The sequence below is a fragment of the Papilio machaon genome, chromosome 12 (assembly GCF_912999745.1).
Source record: "Papilio machaon chromosome 12, ilPapMach1.1, whole genome shotgun sequence".
Lineage (NCBI taxonomy): Eukaryota > Metazoa > Arthropoda > Insecta > Lepidoptera > Papilionidae > Papilio > Papilio machaon.
The window spans coordinates 6,685,282-6,702,833 of NC_059997.1; the positions used below are offsets into that span (position 1 = coordinate 6,685,282).

General features: G+C 35.5%; 2 protein-coding genes across 4 annotated transcripts; one reads left to right on the forward strand and one right to left on the reverse strand.

The window, feature by feature from the left end:
• Nucleotides 1-1,123: 1,123 nt before the first annotated feature.
• LOC106718332 (condensin complex subunit 2) lies at nucleotides 1,124-8,072 on the reverse strand. The gene is made up of 12 exons (XM_014512388.2): nucleotides 7,810-8,072; nucleotides 7,400-7,561; nucleotides 6,941-7,141; nucleotides 6,455-6,608; nucleotides 5,946-6,054; nucleotides 5,388-5,561; nucleotides 4,366-4,487; nucleotides 3,720-3,938; nucleotides 3,180-3,417; nucleotides 2,376-2,595; nucleotides 1,973-2,083; nucleotides 1,124-1,459 (listed from the first exon to the last, which is right to left on the reverse strand). Exons 1-12 carry the CDS (start codon nucleotides 7,927-7,929, stop codon nucleotides 1,157-1,159), a joined length of 2,133 nt encoding a protein of 710 aa, XP_014367874.2. The 5' UTR covers nucleotides 7,930-8,072; the 3' UTR covers nucleotides 1,124-1,156.
• A 1,212-nt stretch (nucleotides 8,073-9,284) lies between these two features.
• On the forward strand, nucleotides 9,285-15,948 carry LOC106718314 (protein LSM14 homolog B-B). Of its 3 annotated transcripts, none has more exons than XM_045680402.1 (9): nucleotides 9,285-9,518; nucleotides 10,259-10,570; nucleotides 11,875-11,978; nucleotides 12,293-12,506; nucleotides 12,805-13,007; nucleotides 13,305-13,456; nucleotides 13,749-13,946; nucleotides 14,417-14,577; nucleotides 14,861-15,948. In XM_045680402.1, exons 1-9 carry the CDS (start codon nucleotides 9,398-9,400, stop codon nucleotides 14,866-14,868), a joined length of 1,473 nt encoding a protein of 490 aa, XP_045536358.1. In that variant the 5' UTR covers nucleotides 9,285-9,397; the 3' UTR covers nucleotides 14,869-15,948. The 3 variants fall into 3 exon arrangements, with proteins under 3 accessions (XP_045536358.1, XP_045536356.1, XP_045536357.1); XM_045680400.1 differs by having other exon boundaries at nucleotides 9,286-9,518; nucleotides 10,259-10,678; XM_045680401.1 differs by having other exon boundaries at nucleotides 9,286-9,518; nucleotides 10,259-10,678; nucleotides 14,435-14,577.
• Nucleotides 15,949-17,552: the final 1,604 nt, after the last annotated feature.

Below are 17,552 nucleotides of genomic sequence, written 5' to 3' on the forward strand. Positions count from 1 at the left end.
GTTAATTTGCAGCTCCTCTTTGTAGATATTTACATTCCTGGTGATTTTTTTTTTGTTTAAAATTGATAATGTTCCCTCTAAGTGTTACACTTTAATATTAAACTTTTTTTTTTCAATATGATTGTCATAAAAAAATAAATAAGCAATATATCCAAATGGTTACGGAGGTATTTAAACTCGTTTAAAAACAAATTCAGTTCTCACATTTCATGTATATTTTATGTTCGCATATTGTTTATTTGTTGTAGAAAATAAATTTTTTATAAAGCCTTTTTGCTCTTTTTTATTTCCGCCACTTTATTCGATTATGTGCCATCGATATGATCCTCCTGAAGTAGTCAGAGATAAATAAATAAAAAATTATACACAAATCATTTATTTTTCAAAAGAAAATTTGTAAAAAATCCACAAAAACATCTGTACAATGTTAAATCTATTTGACATAATATTTACAAGACGTCGAAACATTAGCATAGAATAAAGAAATAGAAAACATGAAATAATTATTGATATTTAATAATTTCTAAGACGACTGCATTTTCCGGGAATAAATACGTTGCTGCGATATAATAAATAATTGAATAAATGTCCATTGGCATTGTTCGGATAAAAATATATTATACTAGCTTTAACCCGCGACTCCGTCCGCGCGGAATAAAAAATAGAAAACGGCGTAAAAATTATCCTATGTCCGTTCCCTGGTTCTAAGCTACCTGCCCACCAATTTTCAGTTAAATCGATTCAGCCGTTCTTGAGTTATAAATAGTGTAACTAACACGACTTTCTTTCATATATATAGATTAGACAATTTTTGTGTTGAACTGTGATCTAAAAATTTATAAAAAAATGCTAAACAATAACATTAATTATGGTAATTAAAGATTTAGTTAAGATTATATGAATAAAAAATATATATTAACAAGACAAACAGTTCTTGATCGACATTATTCTAATACATATTTTATATTTATAATAAAAAAAATATCAAGTATTTTGAATCTCTTATATTTTATGCAACGAAAAACTTATCTACATAAATTCCATAAAAAATAGTACAATCAAAGAGTATTCAACAGAAAACTAATGTACAGTCAAATCTGGATTAGGGAAAAAATAACGGTCCCTTGGATTCACATTTATCTAGTTTCGACTGTACTTATTTTATAAGTCCTATAATACCAATATCTTTCAGATCATCATGTTTTTCTAGTATAAGTCCTTTCTCATTAGCGAGATGTAACACTGAGAGTAAAGCTAGAGGTATACTGAGCGACTCCCGCATGTTGGTGGACAACTTTGTGGGTAGGCGGGAGTACACCGAGAGGAAAGTGGTCGGCGTCACCTCCTCCTTTTCACCTTCTTTCGTCTTATTTGTCAACATCCTCCAAGTGCAGTGCTTCAGTTGCTTCATGTCGACTTTTTTCGCTCTCATCGCGTAAGGTATAAAGATTTTTGCCACCTGCGGACACGACACGGAGATAAGTAAAACTTTTGATTGGCTATTCCTAATAGATTTTTAAATACACAAGAGATATTATGTGAACGATCTGGTTAGATAGAACAAGACCTAATGCAATACGGCTAAAAGAATTGCAAAAGTGTAACTTTTTTATCTGATTAATATCGCCAAAAAACATACATTTTTTTTTCAACTTTATCTATATATATAAAAGAAAGTCGTGTTAGTTACACTATTTATAACTCAAGAACGGCTGAATCGATTTGACTGAAAATTGGTGGGCAGGTAGCTTAGAACCAGGAAAAGGACATAGGATAATTTTTACACCGTTTTCTATTTTTTGTTCCGCGTGGACGGAGTCGCGGGAAAAAGCTAGTTCTTAATGTTTTGCAATTCGTCTTTTTAGCCGACTTCAAAAAGAAGGAGGTTATCAATTCGATTATGTTTTTTTATGTGTGTTTGCAAAACTTCAAGCACAAAATTACATTGTATAAGCAACATTATAATTGGTACCTTAGTGGGAGGTTCCAGCATGTCTCCGATCTCCTCCGGCTCCTGTGCTTTGAGCTGGTCGTGAGGATCTCCCGCCGCCGCACCCTCCTCATTGCCCCACTCCTCACCCTCCTATATATATATATATATACTATCATTTAGACCAGTTTTCCACTAAGCGAGAATATAAATCGCTCATAGAAATAGTAATTATTGAAATAGTAGTCTGATGTCTGCAAGAAAGCGTTGTTAGAAGAGTAAAATATAAATTAAACTCGATGTACTATTAAAGCTAGGTTTCCACGTCAAAAATACATATTTTGATACCGCTTATTCTCTTAAAAAACATCTCTTTTAAACATGTTACAGCAGTAGAAACCCACACTAAAACTTCGTACATGTTGATATTAGTGATTAAACTCACGGGTACACTGTTAGGGCAGTAGGAGGCGTCGTTCTCGTTGTTGTAGTCGTAGTCGCGCACATCGTCGACTGCGAGGGGCTCGGGCTCCGCCCCGGCAGCCCCGGCAGCCCCGCACACAACACTGACACCGCCCACTGCGCTAGCACAGAGCGCGCGGCGCCGCCGCAGCGTTACATTCTGACGCACGAACAACTTGCAGAAGTGGGACTCGTCTAAACCTCTAACATATGATATTAAAGTTTTTTAGAACTTTTTTATTTTTAAAATTTGATGTTAAAAAATAATTTTCAGTTAGATATTATTGATTCAGAAGAAATGTTTGATATTAAAATGTTATATGAAGGATTTAAGTTCTTTCGTGAGCGTTCTTACGAGTAAATTTTGGTTGAAGTTTCAACTTCTTTTTGGTATCGAAGATATTTTAGGCTTTTGGCGACAAAGCTAACTTGCTACGAAAGGTGGGCATTAACTCGTTAATCCGTTAATCATAATTTAACGGAGTTAACATTTTGCTTAACGGATTAACTTTTAAGTTAACTTCAAATAGTGTTAACGCTTTTGTTAACTTCCGTTAATTTAGTCCGTTAATCGTTAATCGTTACATCAGAAACTTGGAGACGTCCTGTCATTTTGTTTAAATTACGCGCCACGCCACACTCGTAAGCTCAACTATGTTGGCCGACTCGAATGGTGAACGAACGAGTTTATAATGGAAATGAACGATTAACGAAGTTAACTTTTCGATTAACTGTGCCCAACTGTGCTTGCTACCGAGATTTATTAAGATATAATTTGGACAAGTACCTATCAATGGGTGTTTTATAATTAGCTTCATTCCATGTATGTCCTGTGGCGAGGGTCTTCCTGGCGATGGTGATCTTGGCTGGCTGTGCGGGCTCGTACTCTGCTGTGGGAGGCAGGCGGCAGTCAGTGGCGAGCCCCGCGCCGAGGAACTCCAGCTGTCGCTTGCTCCTCGCCGCCTTCTTCTCTACCATCACACGACCTGTCGCCGTTGATTGTGTACGCTCCGATAGCTTCGAGGCTGGAATATTGATCATTTCATTACTGACATTAACATGTTACATTGATCATGGACAAAAGTCTGCCATTCTTTTCAGTTTTCAGTTCAAGATTTACAGTTTTTTTTTACATTGTTTTCCTAGCAAAGTACAAACCAGCACTTATAGTTGTTAATTGATAACTATTCCTAACTCTTTGTTAAAGATTAGTATGATAAATCTACACTTAAATAGCTGTTAAGCAACTATTTAACGATTTGGTGTACGAAAAATGAGGGTTCTTTGAGTGTAGTAGATGATGTGGAACAATGTCGTTGGTAAGTACCTCTGTTGTTGCGCAGTCTCCAGTGCGCGGGTCCGGCCCAGGCGGCGACGATGGCCCCGCAGTATGAGTACTCGAGACGGGAGTCGCGCGCGACCTGCGGACGCATGTCGGCGACTCGCGCAGCGCCCGCGCCCCGCGCCGCGCACGCCGCCGCCGCCGCCGCCGCCACCGCCACATCCGCCTCCTCCTCGCTCTCGATACCGCCCAGCGGCTCCTCATCTGAACATACACACACCTTTATATCGCTTACTTCATCATAATATTTAGATAATTGACTTGTCTATTGGATCTCGTTATAGCCTTTTTAATACAACATGGTATCATTGACTTCCAAATTTAAATAAAAATATAAAAGAAAGTCACGTTTGTTACTCTATTTATAACTCAAAAACTACTGAACCTTGCCTAAAAAGGTAGCTTAAAACCAGAAGATGGATACAGGATACTTTTTACTTTTTTTAATTTCGAAATTCGATATTTATAGCAGACAAAAAAATTGAAGATCACCGTTGGAGAAATTTTTAATAAAGCTAGTAATTATAATACTATTGGCCAACATCTATTTTTCACACACCCCCCCCCCCATTTTTTTTTTAACTGCGCGCGGACGGAGTCGCGGGCGACAGCTAATTATTTATAAACCTACCAAATAAATCGTTGTGAGCGTCATCGTAAGGTATTGGCTCCACCTCAGCGTTGACATCGAAGGCAAGCGCCTGCTGAGACAGATTGAGTCGCTCCTCCACCCAGTTGTTAACACGGTTCTCACTATTAAATATGTTAAAGTTTCCACAATTAATCAAATACTTAACAAATATATTTAATAAAATTAACCGATCACCTCTGACCGCTTTGAAAAGAATTATACAAAAAAAAATTTTTTTTTTCGCCGAAATAGCGAGGCGACCGTTGCCCATAGACATCCGCAAATGTAGATGCGTTGCCTATCTTTAATCAATGGAGAAGGGGACGCACAGAAAGAGGATATTTCTCCTTCCTATGCGTCCCACTTCCGCCAAATCCACTTCCCCTTCCCTCCTTTCTAATAAGAAAAGATTGTGAAGGGAAAGAGGACTAAAATCCTCCGGTACCACACTCATCAGACGAAACGTGGAATTGCTTCCACTTCACGCCCGTCTTCTGTGTTTATATATTATAGTATATATTTTCAGCTATTTAACGAGCTTTTTTTATTTAGCTTTCAAGCTCTAACACATAATGCCTCATAGTTGCCTGCCAAAACCCGAACCAAACAGACATTTCACATACATATATGTATACCAAGAGACGGTACATTATAAATCAAACCATACACTCTGAAATCTCTACTACTAGTTGAGTTTTGGTTGTCTAGTTTGACACTTGTGACAAACTAAACAATTATAGTTAAAATATTTGAAGGAAATTGCCTGTAATGTCCGCTTTATCATACTAATAATATAAATGCGAAAGTTTAGATGGATGTTTGTTTGAAGATATCTCCGGAACTGCTCAACATATCTTGTAGAATATAATTGGGAAAAACACCATTAGGCTACTTATTACTTTTTTTTTTAATTCAGCGAGAACTGAGTCGCGGGCGACAGCTAATATCTAATACATATGAATCTTTTTTTCGACAAAATTTTACAAATTTGCAGAAATAGTTTGAATAGCAGTATAACTTACGTATACTCAGTGTCCGGGTCCCAGTTACTGATGGAGAATGCAGCAAAAGGTTCACAGATGTGGTCCGAGCTGGTGAAAGCCGACAGCAGCTTGTCTGGCAATGTGATGTGTTCCTTTAACTCCAGATGATCTGACTCATTCTCTTTTATTAGCTCCAAATAGTGAGTATCCGTTCTGAAAATGTAAAAAAATATATTATAACAAATTGCAATTTTTTTTTTGTATTTAAAAAAATATTTTAGCAGTCCATTTAACGACCACGACCATTACAAATTATAGAAGTAAAACAATATTCAATTTAAAATGCAAATGAGAGATGCTTCATTTCATACAAGATAGTAACAAGACGAAATCTTATTAATATTATAAATGCGAAAGTAAGTTTGGATGGATGGATGTTTGTTGGAAGAATCTTGCTGAAATTTGGCATAGATTTACAACAATCTGGAAGAACAAATATCCAACTAATTAAGTTTTCTTTTAATTACGCGCAGACGACGTCAGGGGCAACAGCTAGTTAAATATAAAAACGATAATATTACCATTTGACAGATTTACCTTAAAATAAGTGCTAATGTGTTGTCATGTATTGGTAAGGTAGCGTTAAAGGCTCTATTCGATGAGGTCACATCACCCGTGGTAGCCGCTAGCCTCTCGAAAAATGGATCTGGAAAATTTTGCAACATTAATTAAAAACTGTATCAGATATACTATATTATCCTTTTTTAATTATAAAAAACTCCTAAAATTCGTAAAAATCTTTATTTCTATCTATTTATTCAGCTTCGTAACGTCCACTGCTGGGCATAGGCCTCCCCCCAAAGATCACCACGATGATCGGTCCTGTTTTATCATTAAATCTTTATTTCTTAATTTTCAAAATGTTTGTCTGTATGTCTATCTGCAAGGCTGCGTTTGTTCCGGGTAATCCCCAGAACGCCTGGACCTACTATGACGTGACCTGACAAGAAGGTAGCTGATGCAAGCGGGCATATTATAGACTACTTTATTTTCTGAGATGACGAAATCGCAGGCAACCACTAGTAATAAATAAAATTATTACTGACCAACGAAATCATTAGCATCAAAGTCTCCATTGAACACCTCAGGATTAGCTGTGATGGCGCCTTTAGATCTTTTCTTCTTCTTCTTGGCCCGCGCGTCGTCTGCCGCTGGCTCATCACCCACCTCATCGTTCTCGTCTTTCTTTCCTCGCTTTGTCTATTAATATAATATCAATAAAAATATCATACACAGAGAAATTCGGTAGTCAGTAAGTGGGAAATGGAATAAGGAAATGCTTAGTTGACTTGAATACAGGAATTATTTAAAAATGCAATTATGAAATTATATGTTATCTATTTTTTATTAACTTTATTAAATATTAAAATAAGTAACTAAAATTTTAGTGTCTTATAATTTTATAACAAATTCAAAAAGTAGAAGGTTTTCAATTTCTGTTTTCGGTTCTCTTTAATTTGTTGTCTATAAACATTATTGTTGACTAGAGGATGGTGGTCACTAAAAAGATCCTAGATTCTTAGTAAATGTACCTGAGCAGCTTTACTAAGTCCTCCAGCCATTTTAAGCACATCATAGTGCACAGCGTCAACCCGAAAGGAGTAAATACGGGCAGAGGCATCCACCACAGTAGAGGCTGTCTGCAGGTTGTCCATGCGCGCGTCGTGACGTCGCAGCATTGACGTCATAAAATCTATCAGCTGAAGGTTCCATGCATTATCCTTGTTGATTTTCTGAAATTATAAACATATGGGATTGGAATTACTTCTGAATACTGGAACAAGTTATGCGTACTTAATATTATGAAGCAAGGGTGTGGATTATGGATCTAGCAGTTATGAGTTTTTATACTGTCATTAGACTTTTGTTGTAAGCTATATCTTAGTATAGGCTTCAAGATTATTTAGAATGATCACAGGTAATATTGCTTAGTAATTAAAAAAAATGTATCAAAATTTTACATAAAAAAATAAAACTGGAACCGTTCTTACATTTTCTGCATACAATTTGAGACAACCTTGGAAATGTTCTTTTTGTGGTGATGATGACATTGTGTCTTTACTTCGTCCAGGCGAGGCCAACGGCGTCGACGTGACCAGGGCACGCTCCGATGCCACCAAAGATGAACGCTCAGCGTCGTCATCATTACGTTCCTAGAAATATTAAGACTTAGATAAAGTTTTGGTTTCCGAAGAGGCCGTTCATAACAAAAAGTTATTTTATTTAATAACACTTTTCTATCGCTTACTCAAGTCTTTCTATTCAGTCTGCCTCAAAACTCGAATTAACAGTTGCTATAGTTATTTACAAATTTTATGTGAAAAACGTTTAAGTGAATGAATATTTAGAATCATAACAGTAACATTTCATAAAAATGTTTTTAAACACAGAAATAGGTTACCTCCTCCCTGTGTATCCGATTTTTTTGTGCTATAAGACTTCTTCTACGCAAAGGACTGTTAATCCCGCCAACACTCAGCCTTGCAACAGGGGTGTTAATAATCGAAGTGTCCATCATCATAACAAACAAATCACCTTTTGCTGTGCACAACTTATTAATGATGCATTGCTATTGGTACATTAATTAAGTTTGTGTTAAAATTAATAAATCGACGTAAAACTTAATCTTTTTTAACAGTTATCAATCTTTATCAACAAAACTGTTTATGAAAATTCAAATCGTATCTGTAACGGACGGACGTTTCGTTTCACCAAAGAAATCCAATAGTTAGAATTAAAATGAGAGTCTAATCCTTGAAACTCTTTTTAAAAAATCATGACCAACTGATCGAACAATACTTTTAACATTTTTAGATTGTAATTACATCGCTTAGTTGAAAACGAGAAACGACAAATTGACTGATCTCGTGCTTTTCAATAGTTAACACAAATATGTATTTTGTTTACTTTATCTTAGAATTATTATACCATCATTGCTCTTGATTTGAATTTACAGGCACTAAAATAATATGCAAAAACTTTAATCACACGCTATTTTCGTTTTTTACTAGTTACAAGAGCAATTAAGAGGCGCAAGGCGTATTGGTGCATTTTACAACATTAGCTTTTTTGTCCTATTAAATATTTATCTTTAATGATTTAATTATACATTGTATGCAAATATGTATTCAAAAATTGTAAAAAAAACTTAAATGCCTTATTTTTGGTTAAACTTTAACCTATTTTAACCAAATCCACTAAAGCCGCGTTCACATTTGCCTGACGTGTTGTGTCGTGATGCGTCAGAAAGGTATCGGTCTCATACAATTAATATGGTTGCGTGCACACTTCTCTGACGCAGTGTGTCGTGATGGCTTGTGTCGTGTCGCGTCAGTAGCGATCCCGGTCCGCGTCAGTTGGGTGAGGTGCGGGGGACGGAGCAGCGACACGACACAGCGGGTCGGACTAGTGTGCACGCGCACGTGTCGTGTTGTGACGCGTCAGAAGGTATGGACGACGAGCTGATCGAGTACGTACGACAATATAAAGCGATTTATGATACAAAATGTAAACAATATAAGGATCAATCTATTAAAACTAAACTATCTTTTTGTATTTACTGGATGTATCCAATATCTTCTTCTCTTTTTTTGTTTTATTAGAAGTGTTGCCAGTGCCAATAACTGCATATCTTCTTCATAATCTGAATCCGAATCGGATGATTCATGAAAAAACATTGCGAATGTGTAAACTCACCGAGAGCTATAACGGAACTGATTAAAAATGCGTCATAACGCGTCACATAGATGTGAACAGTAGCCATCACGACACAAAGCATCACGACACAACACGTCAGGCAAATGTGAACGCGGCTTAAGTCTTCTGCATTTTTAATCTGTATTCCCAGCTGTTTGTAATTGGTTTTCGGTTTGTAAACGCTGCGCTTGTTGCCAACTTCCCGTCAGTCATTTTATTTGCTCACTATTAGATCGCGGTCGACAAATCAGTAAAAATCTTTGTCATCTGCAAGTAATTTTAAAAGTGACAAAATGAGTGCTGGAATGCCTGAATTGGGCTCTAAAATAAGCCTAATATCGAAAGCTGACATCCGCTATGAAGGTCGTCTTTTTACCGTCGATCCTCAAGAATGTACCATCGCTTTAGCTAGCGGTAAGTTGACAAATGGATACTCAGGATATCTGCCTATATTGGTTTAATACGTACCTAAAGTGTCTATTTTAGAGTTTTCTATTGTTATTCCTGGAATTATTATGAAAATTAGAATTCAGGTAATAATAGCCGGTCCTAAAATTGATCTATTGGTTTCCCTCCTATAGTTGTTTGTTGACTTTTAAGGATAGTTTTCTAGCAATTATAAAATGAAACCCATTTTTTCCTTTCCTTTTTGCTTCGAATACAATTTCTTTTCAAAGATCTTATTAGATTATCAAGTTTAATTCCATCTACCCTCACAATAACTATACGACCCGCCTTTCCGACCGATGTAACAGTTTGATGACGTTGATACCGAATCCCTGTTAACAACTTCTGTTTGGTTTTTCTTAGATGTAACAATTTCAATACGATGTTTCTAGAATTTTTTTATTCAACCATAGGAAACCGAGGTAAATGTTACTAAGATGTAACAATTATTTAGTTATTATGAGAATGCGTAAATAAAAAAACCTGTCCGTTTTTTTATAAACTAACTTTAAAAAAATAACTTAACATGGTAGTTTGATGTTTACATAAAAATATGAATAAAATGAAATTTATTATAATTGTTTTTGTCTGAATTTACATGAAAATCATGCTAATAGCGATGACACCTTTTAAATTTTTTGAATTACTCTAGTTGCTTTTATTTACTTCATGTAGTTGCATATTCTAAAAACTATTATTTTTCACAGTAAGGTCATACGGTACTGAGGATCGTGAGACGCAATTCCCTGTGGCACCACAGACTCAGGTGTATGACTACATCTTATTTCGTGGATCTGACATCAAGGACATTCGTGTGCTGAACAATGTCCCCACTATCGCCAACGACCCTGCCATCATGCAGATGTCTGTGCCTCCGTCTCTCACTCCTGGCAGTACTCAAGGACAGTATGGAGGACAATTCAACCACCCGGTGGTGGGTCAGGCGGGGCAGCAATATGCCCAGTACCACCCGATGTCAGGATTCCCCACCAGTGTTCACGCTCAGCTCAACAAGACTAGTGAGTTGTCTCCACAAGCTTCAGTGGACCTGGCGCCACAGCCCCAGCCAGCTACCGCTCCAATAGGATCCGGAGTGATTCACCATGGCAACCAAGTGAAAGACCAAGGTTTATTTAATTTGGAAAATGTCAGCTTTAGCTTTCATACATATGCTACTTTGCGATTTTTGCTACTATAACAAATAAATGCTTTGTAATCTTACAAGTATTGAAAAGAATCAGTACTGAAATTTAGTTGTATTAGAAAGTATGTACAAAGCATTGGATTTGTCATTCCATTAACATTATAACCTGCATGCATTTTTTTCCATCCACCCTCATCTTTAGAATTTTTTAATGATATTACAGACTTTATATATTTTAACCTAATTAACAATATGTTGTGTATCTTTTTATGTTATTAACATTCCTACCTGCAAAAAGAAAATTTTAAACCTACAGTACATAACAAACTAATTATACTCTGTTTCTATAAATATGGAATTTAATGTTAGACTAATACAGAGTCAAAAGAGAGCCTTATATAACAGTTAAAGATTATTTATATAATGATTAATTGAAATTAAATTAATAACTGTTGACCAACTAATTACCTAACAAGTGTTTGATAACTACAAAATAAATAAGAGAAAATCGCAATCTGCATCTTCTTTCCTTGGTCTGTTGCTTGTGCAATAAATAATTTTGCGTTGGATAAATTGTTCTTAAGTAATATTAATTAGTCCAATTTAAATAGAAAAAAAAATTATTTATTAAAAGAGATATATAACTATATTTTTAGGTCCCACCACATTTCATTACTATGCTTTGCTTTTTCTATTTACTAGTATTATCTTTTCTCTATTTTTTAAATTTTATGCACCCTCATCTGTCATGTAAAATTTATTATAATTACTTTTTCACTTTCTTCTTTAGAATAAGCTTTGTAAATTTCAGTAACCACCAAATGTTTTTACAATTTTATATTTCCATTGGTTATTATTTTTTTTTTTGAAAATGTAAAATCGATGTCCAAGTCTATATCAGTTCTCAAATTTTATAGAAAAAGAAAGAATTTTTTGCATTGACAATTAAGATAATTATACATTCTTATTTTGTATGCAATTTTAAATTGAACATTTGAATTTAGGTGCTATCTAAAAATCATAAGTGTTATTTCATTTGCCAACATTTATTTAGTTACTAAGGGATCCTCTTAGGATTTACTATGAGAAAGCTAGACTAAGAGATTGCTGAGTAACTATTAAATGGGTCTTAAGTGCTAATTGTTATATTTAAAATTTATTTTTCTATCACATTGTTAGGCTCAATGCTGGATCTCATTGGAGGTGGATGTCAACAAAATAATTCGCGCTCGGGAACTCCTGCTGGCCACAGGAAGAGTCCAACTGCTGACCAGGGTACTCAGGTAATATTTAAAAATTATAATCTGTATATTTCAAAATGGTTAGGATGGTTTTTGGTTTGATTACAAATGATTTTTTTTTAATTTTCGTTCTGATAATTTGTCGATTAAATACACAAACAAATTAAGATAAGACAAGATAAGACCTAAGTATTATTATTATTCTTCTTATTAAATTAAGTAATTATTTGTAAAAAAAACCAACTATCTTATCTGCAGCAGTTTCTTTAATTTACAAAACTTTCATCTCCGAATTTTGTTGAAGAACTGTTCATAATATTTACCCATACCCCATAGGTGTAAATATTTATGTACAGGTGGGTTCGGTAGCGAGTGGTTCTGGGCAGCGCGACAGGGGGCGCGGCGGGGCGCAGAAGGCGGGACAGCAGCGCGCGCGGCCCAACTCGCGCACCCGCCAGCGCCTGCCCAGCGGGGGCTCCGCTGGTGCCCCCACCACTCAGCCGCAGCCCGCCGCCCCTGTGCAACAACAACAGCAGCAGCAAATGCAACAGCATAACCACCGTCAACCAGGTAATTGTAGTAATATTGTAATGCATTGTAATTTCTTTTACTCAGTTTTAAAAGTTGTATTGCTTTTCAGAACCATTTTAAATTAGCTAGATGTTAATTCTGTTATGTTTTAAGGTGTCTCAAAAATTTATATCACATTGTTTTTTTATAAATTAACTTCATAATTTTAGCATTTTTTTAATAATTTCCACATCAAATTCGATATTAACAGTCAATCCTTTTCACGTAAAAATATGTTAAAAAACGTATAAAAAGAGCTACAAAAATGTTATCCATGTTGACATGTAAATGTTTGCAGCGGGTGCGTATGCTGGTCAGAACTATGGTCGCGGTGGGTGGCGGGGCAGAGCGCGCGGTCGCGGACGCGGTTTCGTGCCGCGTAATAAGAACACGCTCAAGTTCGAAAATGACTACGACTTTGAGCAGGCCAACACCGAATTTGAAGAGCTGCGCAGCCAACTTACCAAGACCAAGATATCCGAGGGAGAGACCAAAGTTGAGGTTAGTTTTATTTTCTTTTAGCCTTTCTGATAGTGATTTTCGCCGGCGGTATTCAACCTGTAAAGTGATAATCACTTTAAAATTATGTAACCTTTGAAATAAAAACTCAGATAAAATAAGTCATATGAAGAAAGTAAATATTTTTTTAAGTCAAGATTTTTTATGTCGTGACAATACATTTATGTATATCGTTAAATCCCAGAAGAGATAGATTTTCATTACAAGTTACAGTAGAATTGTTCTGTAATTTGTATACAGCAAAACAAGACGATTGCAAATATTGTAACATGTTTGCAGGTCGACGTTCAAGGTGAAGTTGATAAGAAAGATGATTCTGGCAACGAGACAGGCGCGGGCGAGCCCGAAGTTGACGAGGATCCTTCTGGCTTCACCGGCTATGATAAGAACAAGAGCTTCTTTGATAACATCTCCTGTGAGGCTGTTGAAAGGTAATAATTATGTATTAATGTACGGTGGAGAGAGTTCTCATACTTTTTGAGTACCAAGTATATTACAGGAATCTAATAGAGGCCCAAGAAAAAATAAGGCTAAGTGTAAACGTTAGAAGAACCCTTGTCGTTTAGATATAATCAAATTCACTAGATTAAGGAAAGTTTCAAGCAAAAGATAAAAGAAAGCATAGTAATTCATCACACTAAGTCATCGTTTACCTTTGCAATGTTTCTTATGCATCTGTTAGCTTTACGAAGTAGTTTTAAATAATTGTTATGGTGGTCGTAGGTCGAAGGGACGCAGCCAGAGGACGGACTGGAGGACAGAGCGCAAGTTGAACTCTGAGACGTTCGGAGTGGCATCGGCGAGGCGCGGCGCATGGCGCGGCCGGCCCAACTGGCGACACAACATGCACAACATGCACAATATGCACAATATGCACAACATGCACAATATGCACAACATGAACAACCAACATCACCAGCCGTAAGTATACACAAACAATAATGCCCTTTTGTGAGTGTCTTCAGCATAAGTGAAACTACTGGCTTTGTCCGCGCGGAATATAAACATTTAACCAGTAGCCTATGTGTTATTCCAAATTGTATTGTATATCCATATCAAATTTCACTGAGATCCTTACCGAAGACTTTCTAGTGATACCTGCTAACATCCATCCATCTATACATTCACATCTATATATATAAAAGAAAGTCGTGTTAGTTACACTATTTATAACTCAAGATCGGTCAAACTTATTAAGCTGAAAATAGATGGGGAGGTAGCTTAGAACTAGGAGACGGACATAGCAACTTTTTTTATCTTCTGTGCATTATTTTTATTCCGCGCGGACGGAGTCGCGGGTAAAAGCTAGTTTATAATATTGTATGATTAGTATAGTAAGATGTATAAATGTATATGATGTGAACAAAGAGCAGCGACCACTGCTGATGTAGCATGTCGTACTTCCCCAGCTGGCGGGCGATGCGAGGTGCGCGCGGCCGCGGCGGCAGCACCGCCAACACGCGCCGCCCCGCAGCGCCCGCGCCAGCGCCCGCTGCGTCTGCTGCCCCCGCGCCTCCACCAGCTCATACCGCGCAGCCCGCCACCGCAGCTGGTATGATATAATACTGACTAGCATATTTCCTTAATTTTTTTAATTACTCGAATTAAGTTCTGGTTAGGGTGGTCGACTAAGACCAAGTCAAACCTTACTTAGGGTAGGGTTCAAGCCTCGTGGGATTGTTTGAGAGTTGACATCTGAAAATTCTGTAGATTACACCTATTGACCCAATTACAGGGCTTTGTATTGTATAAATTCCTAATGTATTAAGTTTTTAATATGTTTATATTGGAGTTTTCATGAATAGACTTTTGAATGCGTGTGTGTTTGTTTACAGCGAAGTAGTTTGGCGCCGGGAGAAGTCGGAGGGAGAAACACTGGATTTTAATTTATTATCGCATGGACTGTTCGCTGAGCAAATAAGTAATGGAAAAGTGTCTGGTGATTGTAGTGTGGTTATTTAATCCGTTCATGATTGTGTGAAATGTTTGCGGGAAAATATTATTTAGGTATGTGAATTTAAGATGTCGGACATTGCTATGGTTTGATAGTGTTGTATCCAATAAATGGAAGGTGTCAGATTGTATTCCCGCAATAGAACAAAGCATCAACGTCCAAATGTTTGCAGATTTTAGTGCGGCGGCGAGGTGAGTGAAATGTGTTCACTATTTTGGGCAGTTTATATTGACGTCATTAAATTTTGACACATGTTTATAGAAGCTATGTTAGGCAAATGTTTCTGTGATTCTGGATGCCGGAAGGTCTGTCTCAGGAGGTCATGTACGCTGCCTCCGTTAAAGTTTAAATATTTTTCTTTATGCCCAATACAGTATATTTTAATAGCTTCATACGTTATCCAGTTGTGCCTAAACATGATTTTAGATTGTTAAACATATGTTATCATAGTTTCCAAATTCATTGCATTTTTCTAATTTTTAATGTTTAGTGAAACTGAGCGGCAGTCCTACAAATTGTACAGTTAACTTAGTGAATTTGGCTTATCGAGATACCTTTGAGCGGGTTCAGATTGCTCTGCAGGCCAGATAACTAACGAATTTTGTAGGTAGATTAATAAAAACTACTCAAGGTGTCTTTGGCTTTAACTTAGAAATTACTCAAGTGATTTGTTGACTGTCATTTTATTGTTAGATATTAAATGTGACGTAGGACTGCTGAATGTTGGAGCTGTTGTAGCCAATGTTGTAAAGTGTCAATAGACTGGGAACTATCAGTGACATTTTGTTGTAAAGTTATGCTGTCACATTTAAGGCTAATTACTGCCAATCGTAATGTTAGCTCCAAAAAATTAAGTGTTACTACACTTTATATTTTTAGTATTTTCAAAATCTTCAATAAGGAAATGGGACTGTTTTAATTTGTCTGAATAAATGGTGAAAAGATTTTGTAAACTTGAGATATTTAAAAAAAGGATCAGTTTCAATATATACTTTGATTAAAATATTTTTTTTTGTTTTGTTTTTGATTTAAATATCTGTAACTCACTGTACCTGGTCATTGTATGAATATAAAAATATATGTTTACGACAAATCTTCCATTTTATATATATTTTTTTATTGTGAACCTTGTGACCTTCAAACAGGTCACCTGATCAGACTACTGCTAAATTCGCAAAGGATACGAAATTAGCAATTATTGAAATCTCGACAATAATCTGGGTAAGGAAAAATTAAATGACACCTCCTTTTTTTTAATTTGTCAAACCATTCAATATTGGAATGAAACTTTTCTATCATTTCATATATTTTATTGCAAATCAGAACAAAAGCTGATACAAAATGTTTATTAATATACAATGTTTCACAACATATAACCATCCAAAAATTAATTTAAACAGTTAAAATAAGAACGCAAATCTAATAAAAATGCATAAAACACTGTCTTTAACGACATACAATTTTTTTAAGCCTATTTAATATTGAAATTAATTAAAAATAACTCAATTCTGAACAGTTTTAAAAACAATATGTTAGACATTTATAACTTTACATAGCAAATAATTTATATTGAAACAAAAATCTTAACATTGAACACATAACACAGTATATGAACCTTGTATTAACATTTCTGGTACATTTAACTATTTAGTTAAAATACTGACCATACAACAAGACTGTTGGATTTAAATAAAATGGGTATATTAGTTCATAATCATACTGTGGCGACATAGTTCCTATATTGAAGTTTTTTATACCTTATATTAAGTTATTATAAAACACTTTATAAAATATAAATGCCTCCTATCCCTTCCCTCTCTCATGCATGTACTATATCTAAAGAATGGAAATATTTACAAAAACACAGGAGTCGGCAACATTTTTAGTCGAGAGTAAAAACAAAAAAAGATGTTTGTCTTACTCAGCTGTTTATTTATTACCAATGGCAACATTTAACGTAGATTTATTATGAAAAACGTACACTTAAGGACTTTTTAATTAACCAAACAGCGACATTGAGTAAGGCAGTGAGATATGTTTTCGAAATCAAAGTGGGTTATTTGAATCAATTAGGTCGCTTAGTAAAAGGTTGTCGACACCTGTTTTATTTGGTAAGTATTAAAAAAGTTTTTTATTCATAAGTACTGGTAAGCATCAGATACATCATTTGAGCCATTTTGGATACACTTATTATTTAATTTAATCAAATGTTCACAATACTACTCAAAAAAAAAAAATTCACTCAACAAGTTTTTTTTTCTTTTCTCGTAAATATTGCTTCAAGGCAAAGTGATATCTTCAGAACACAACCTTTTAAAATTAAAATGACTGTACCTTAAATATGAAAATAGTGATATAATGTTGCAAATAATTAGCAGTAATCTACAGATGTAGATTAAGTTTGGTGATGATGAATATGAAATTTAAATTAGCTATAATAGAGTAAAAAAATATAAAGAATGCAGATGCTATGGTGTGCCGGTGCCGTAACAATTATTGTGTTCAGAATGGGATAATGGTAAGTGCAAAAAATAATTTAAAAGAAATATTTTTACATCAATAACTACAAGATG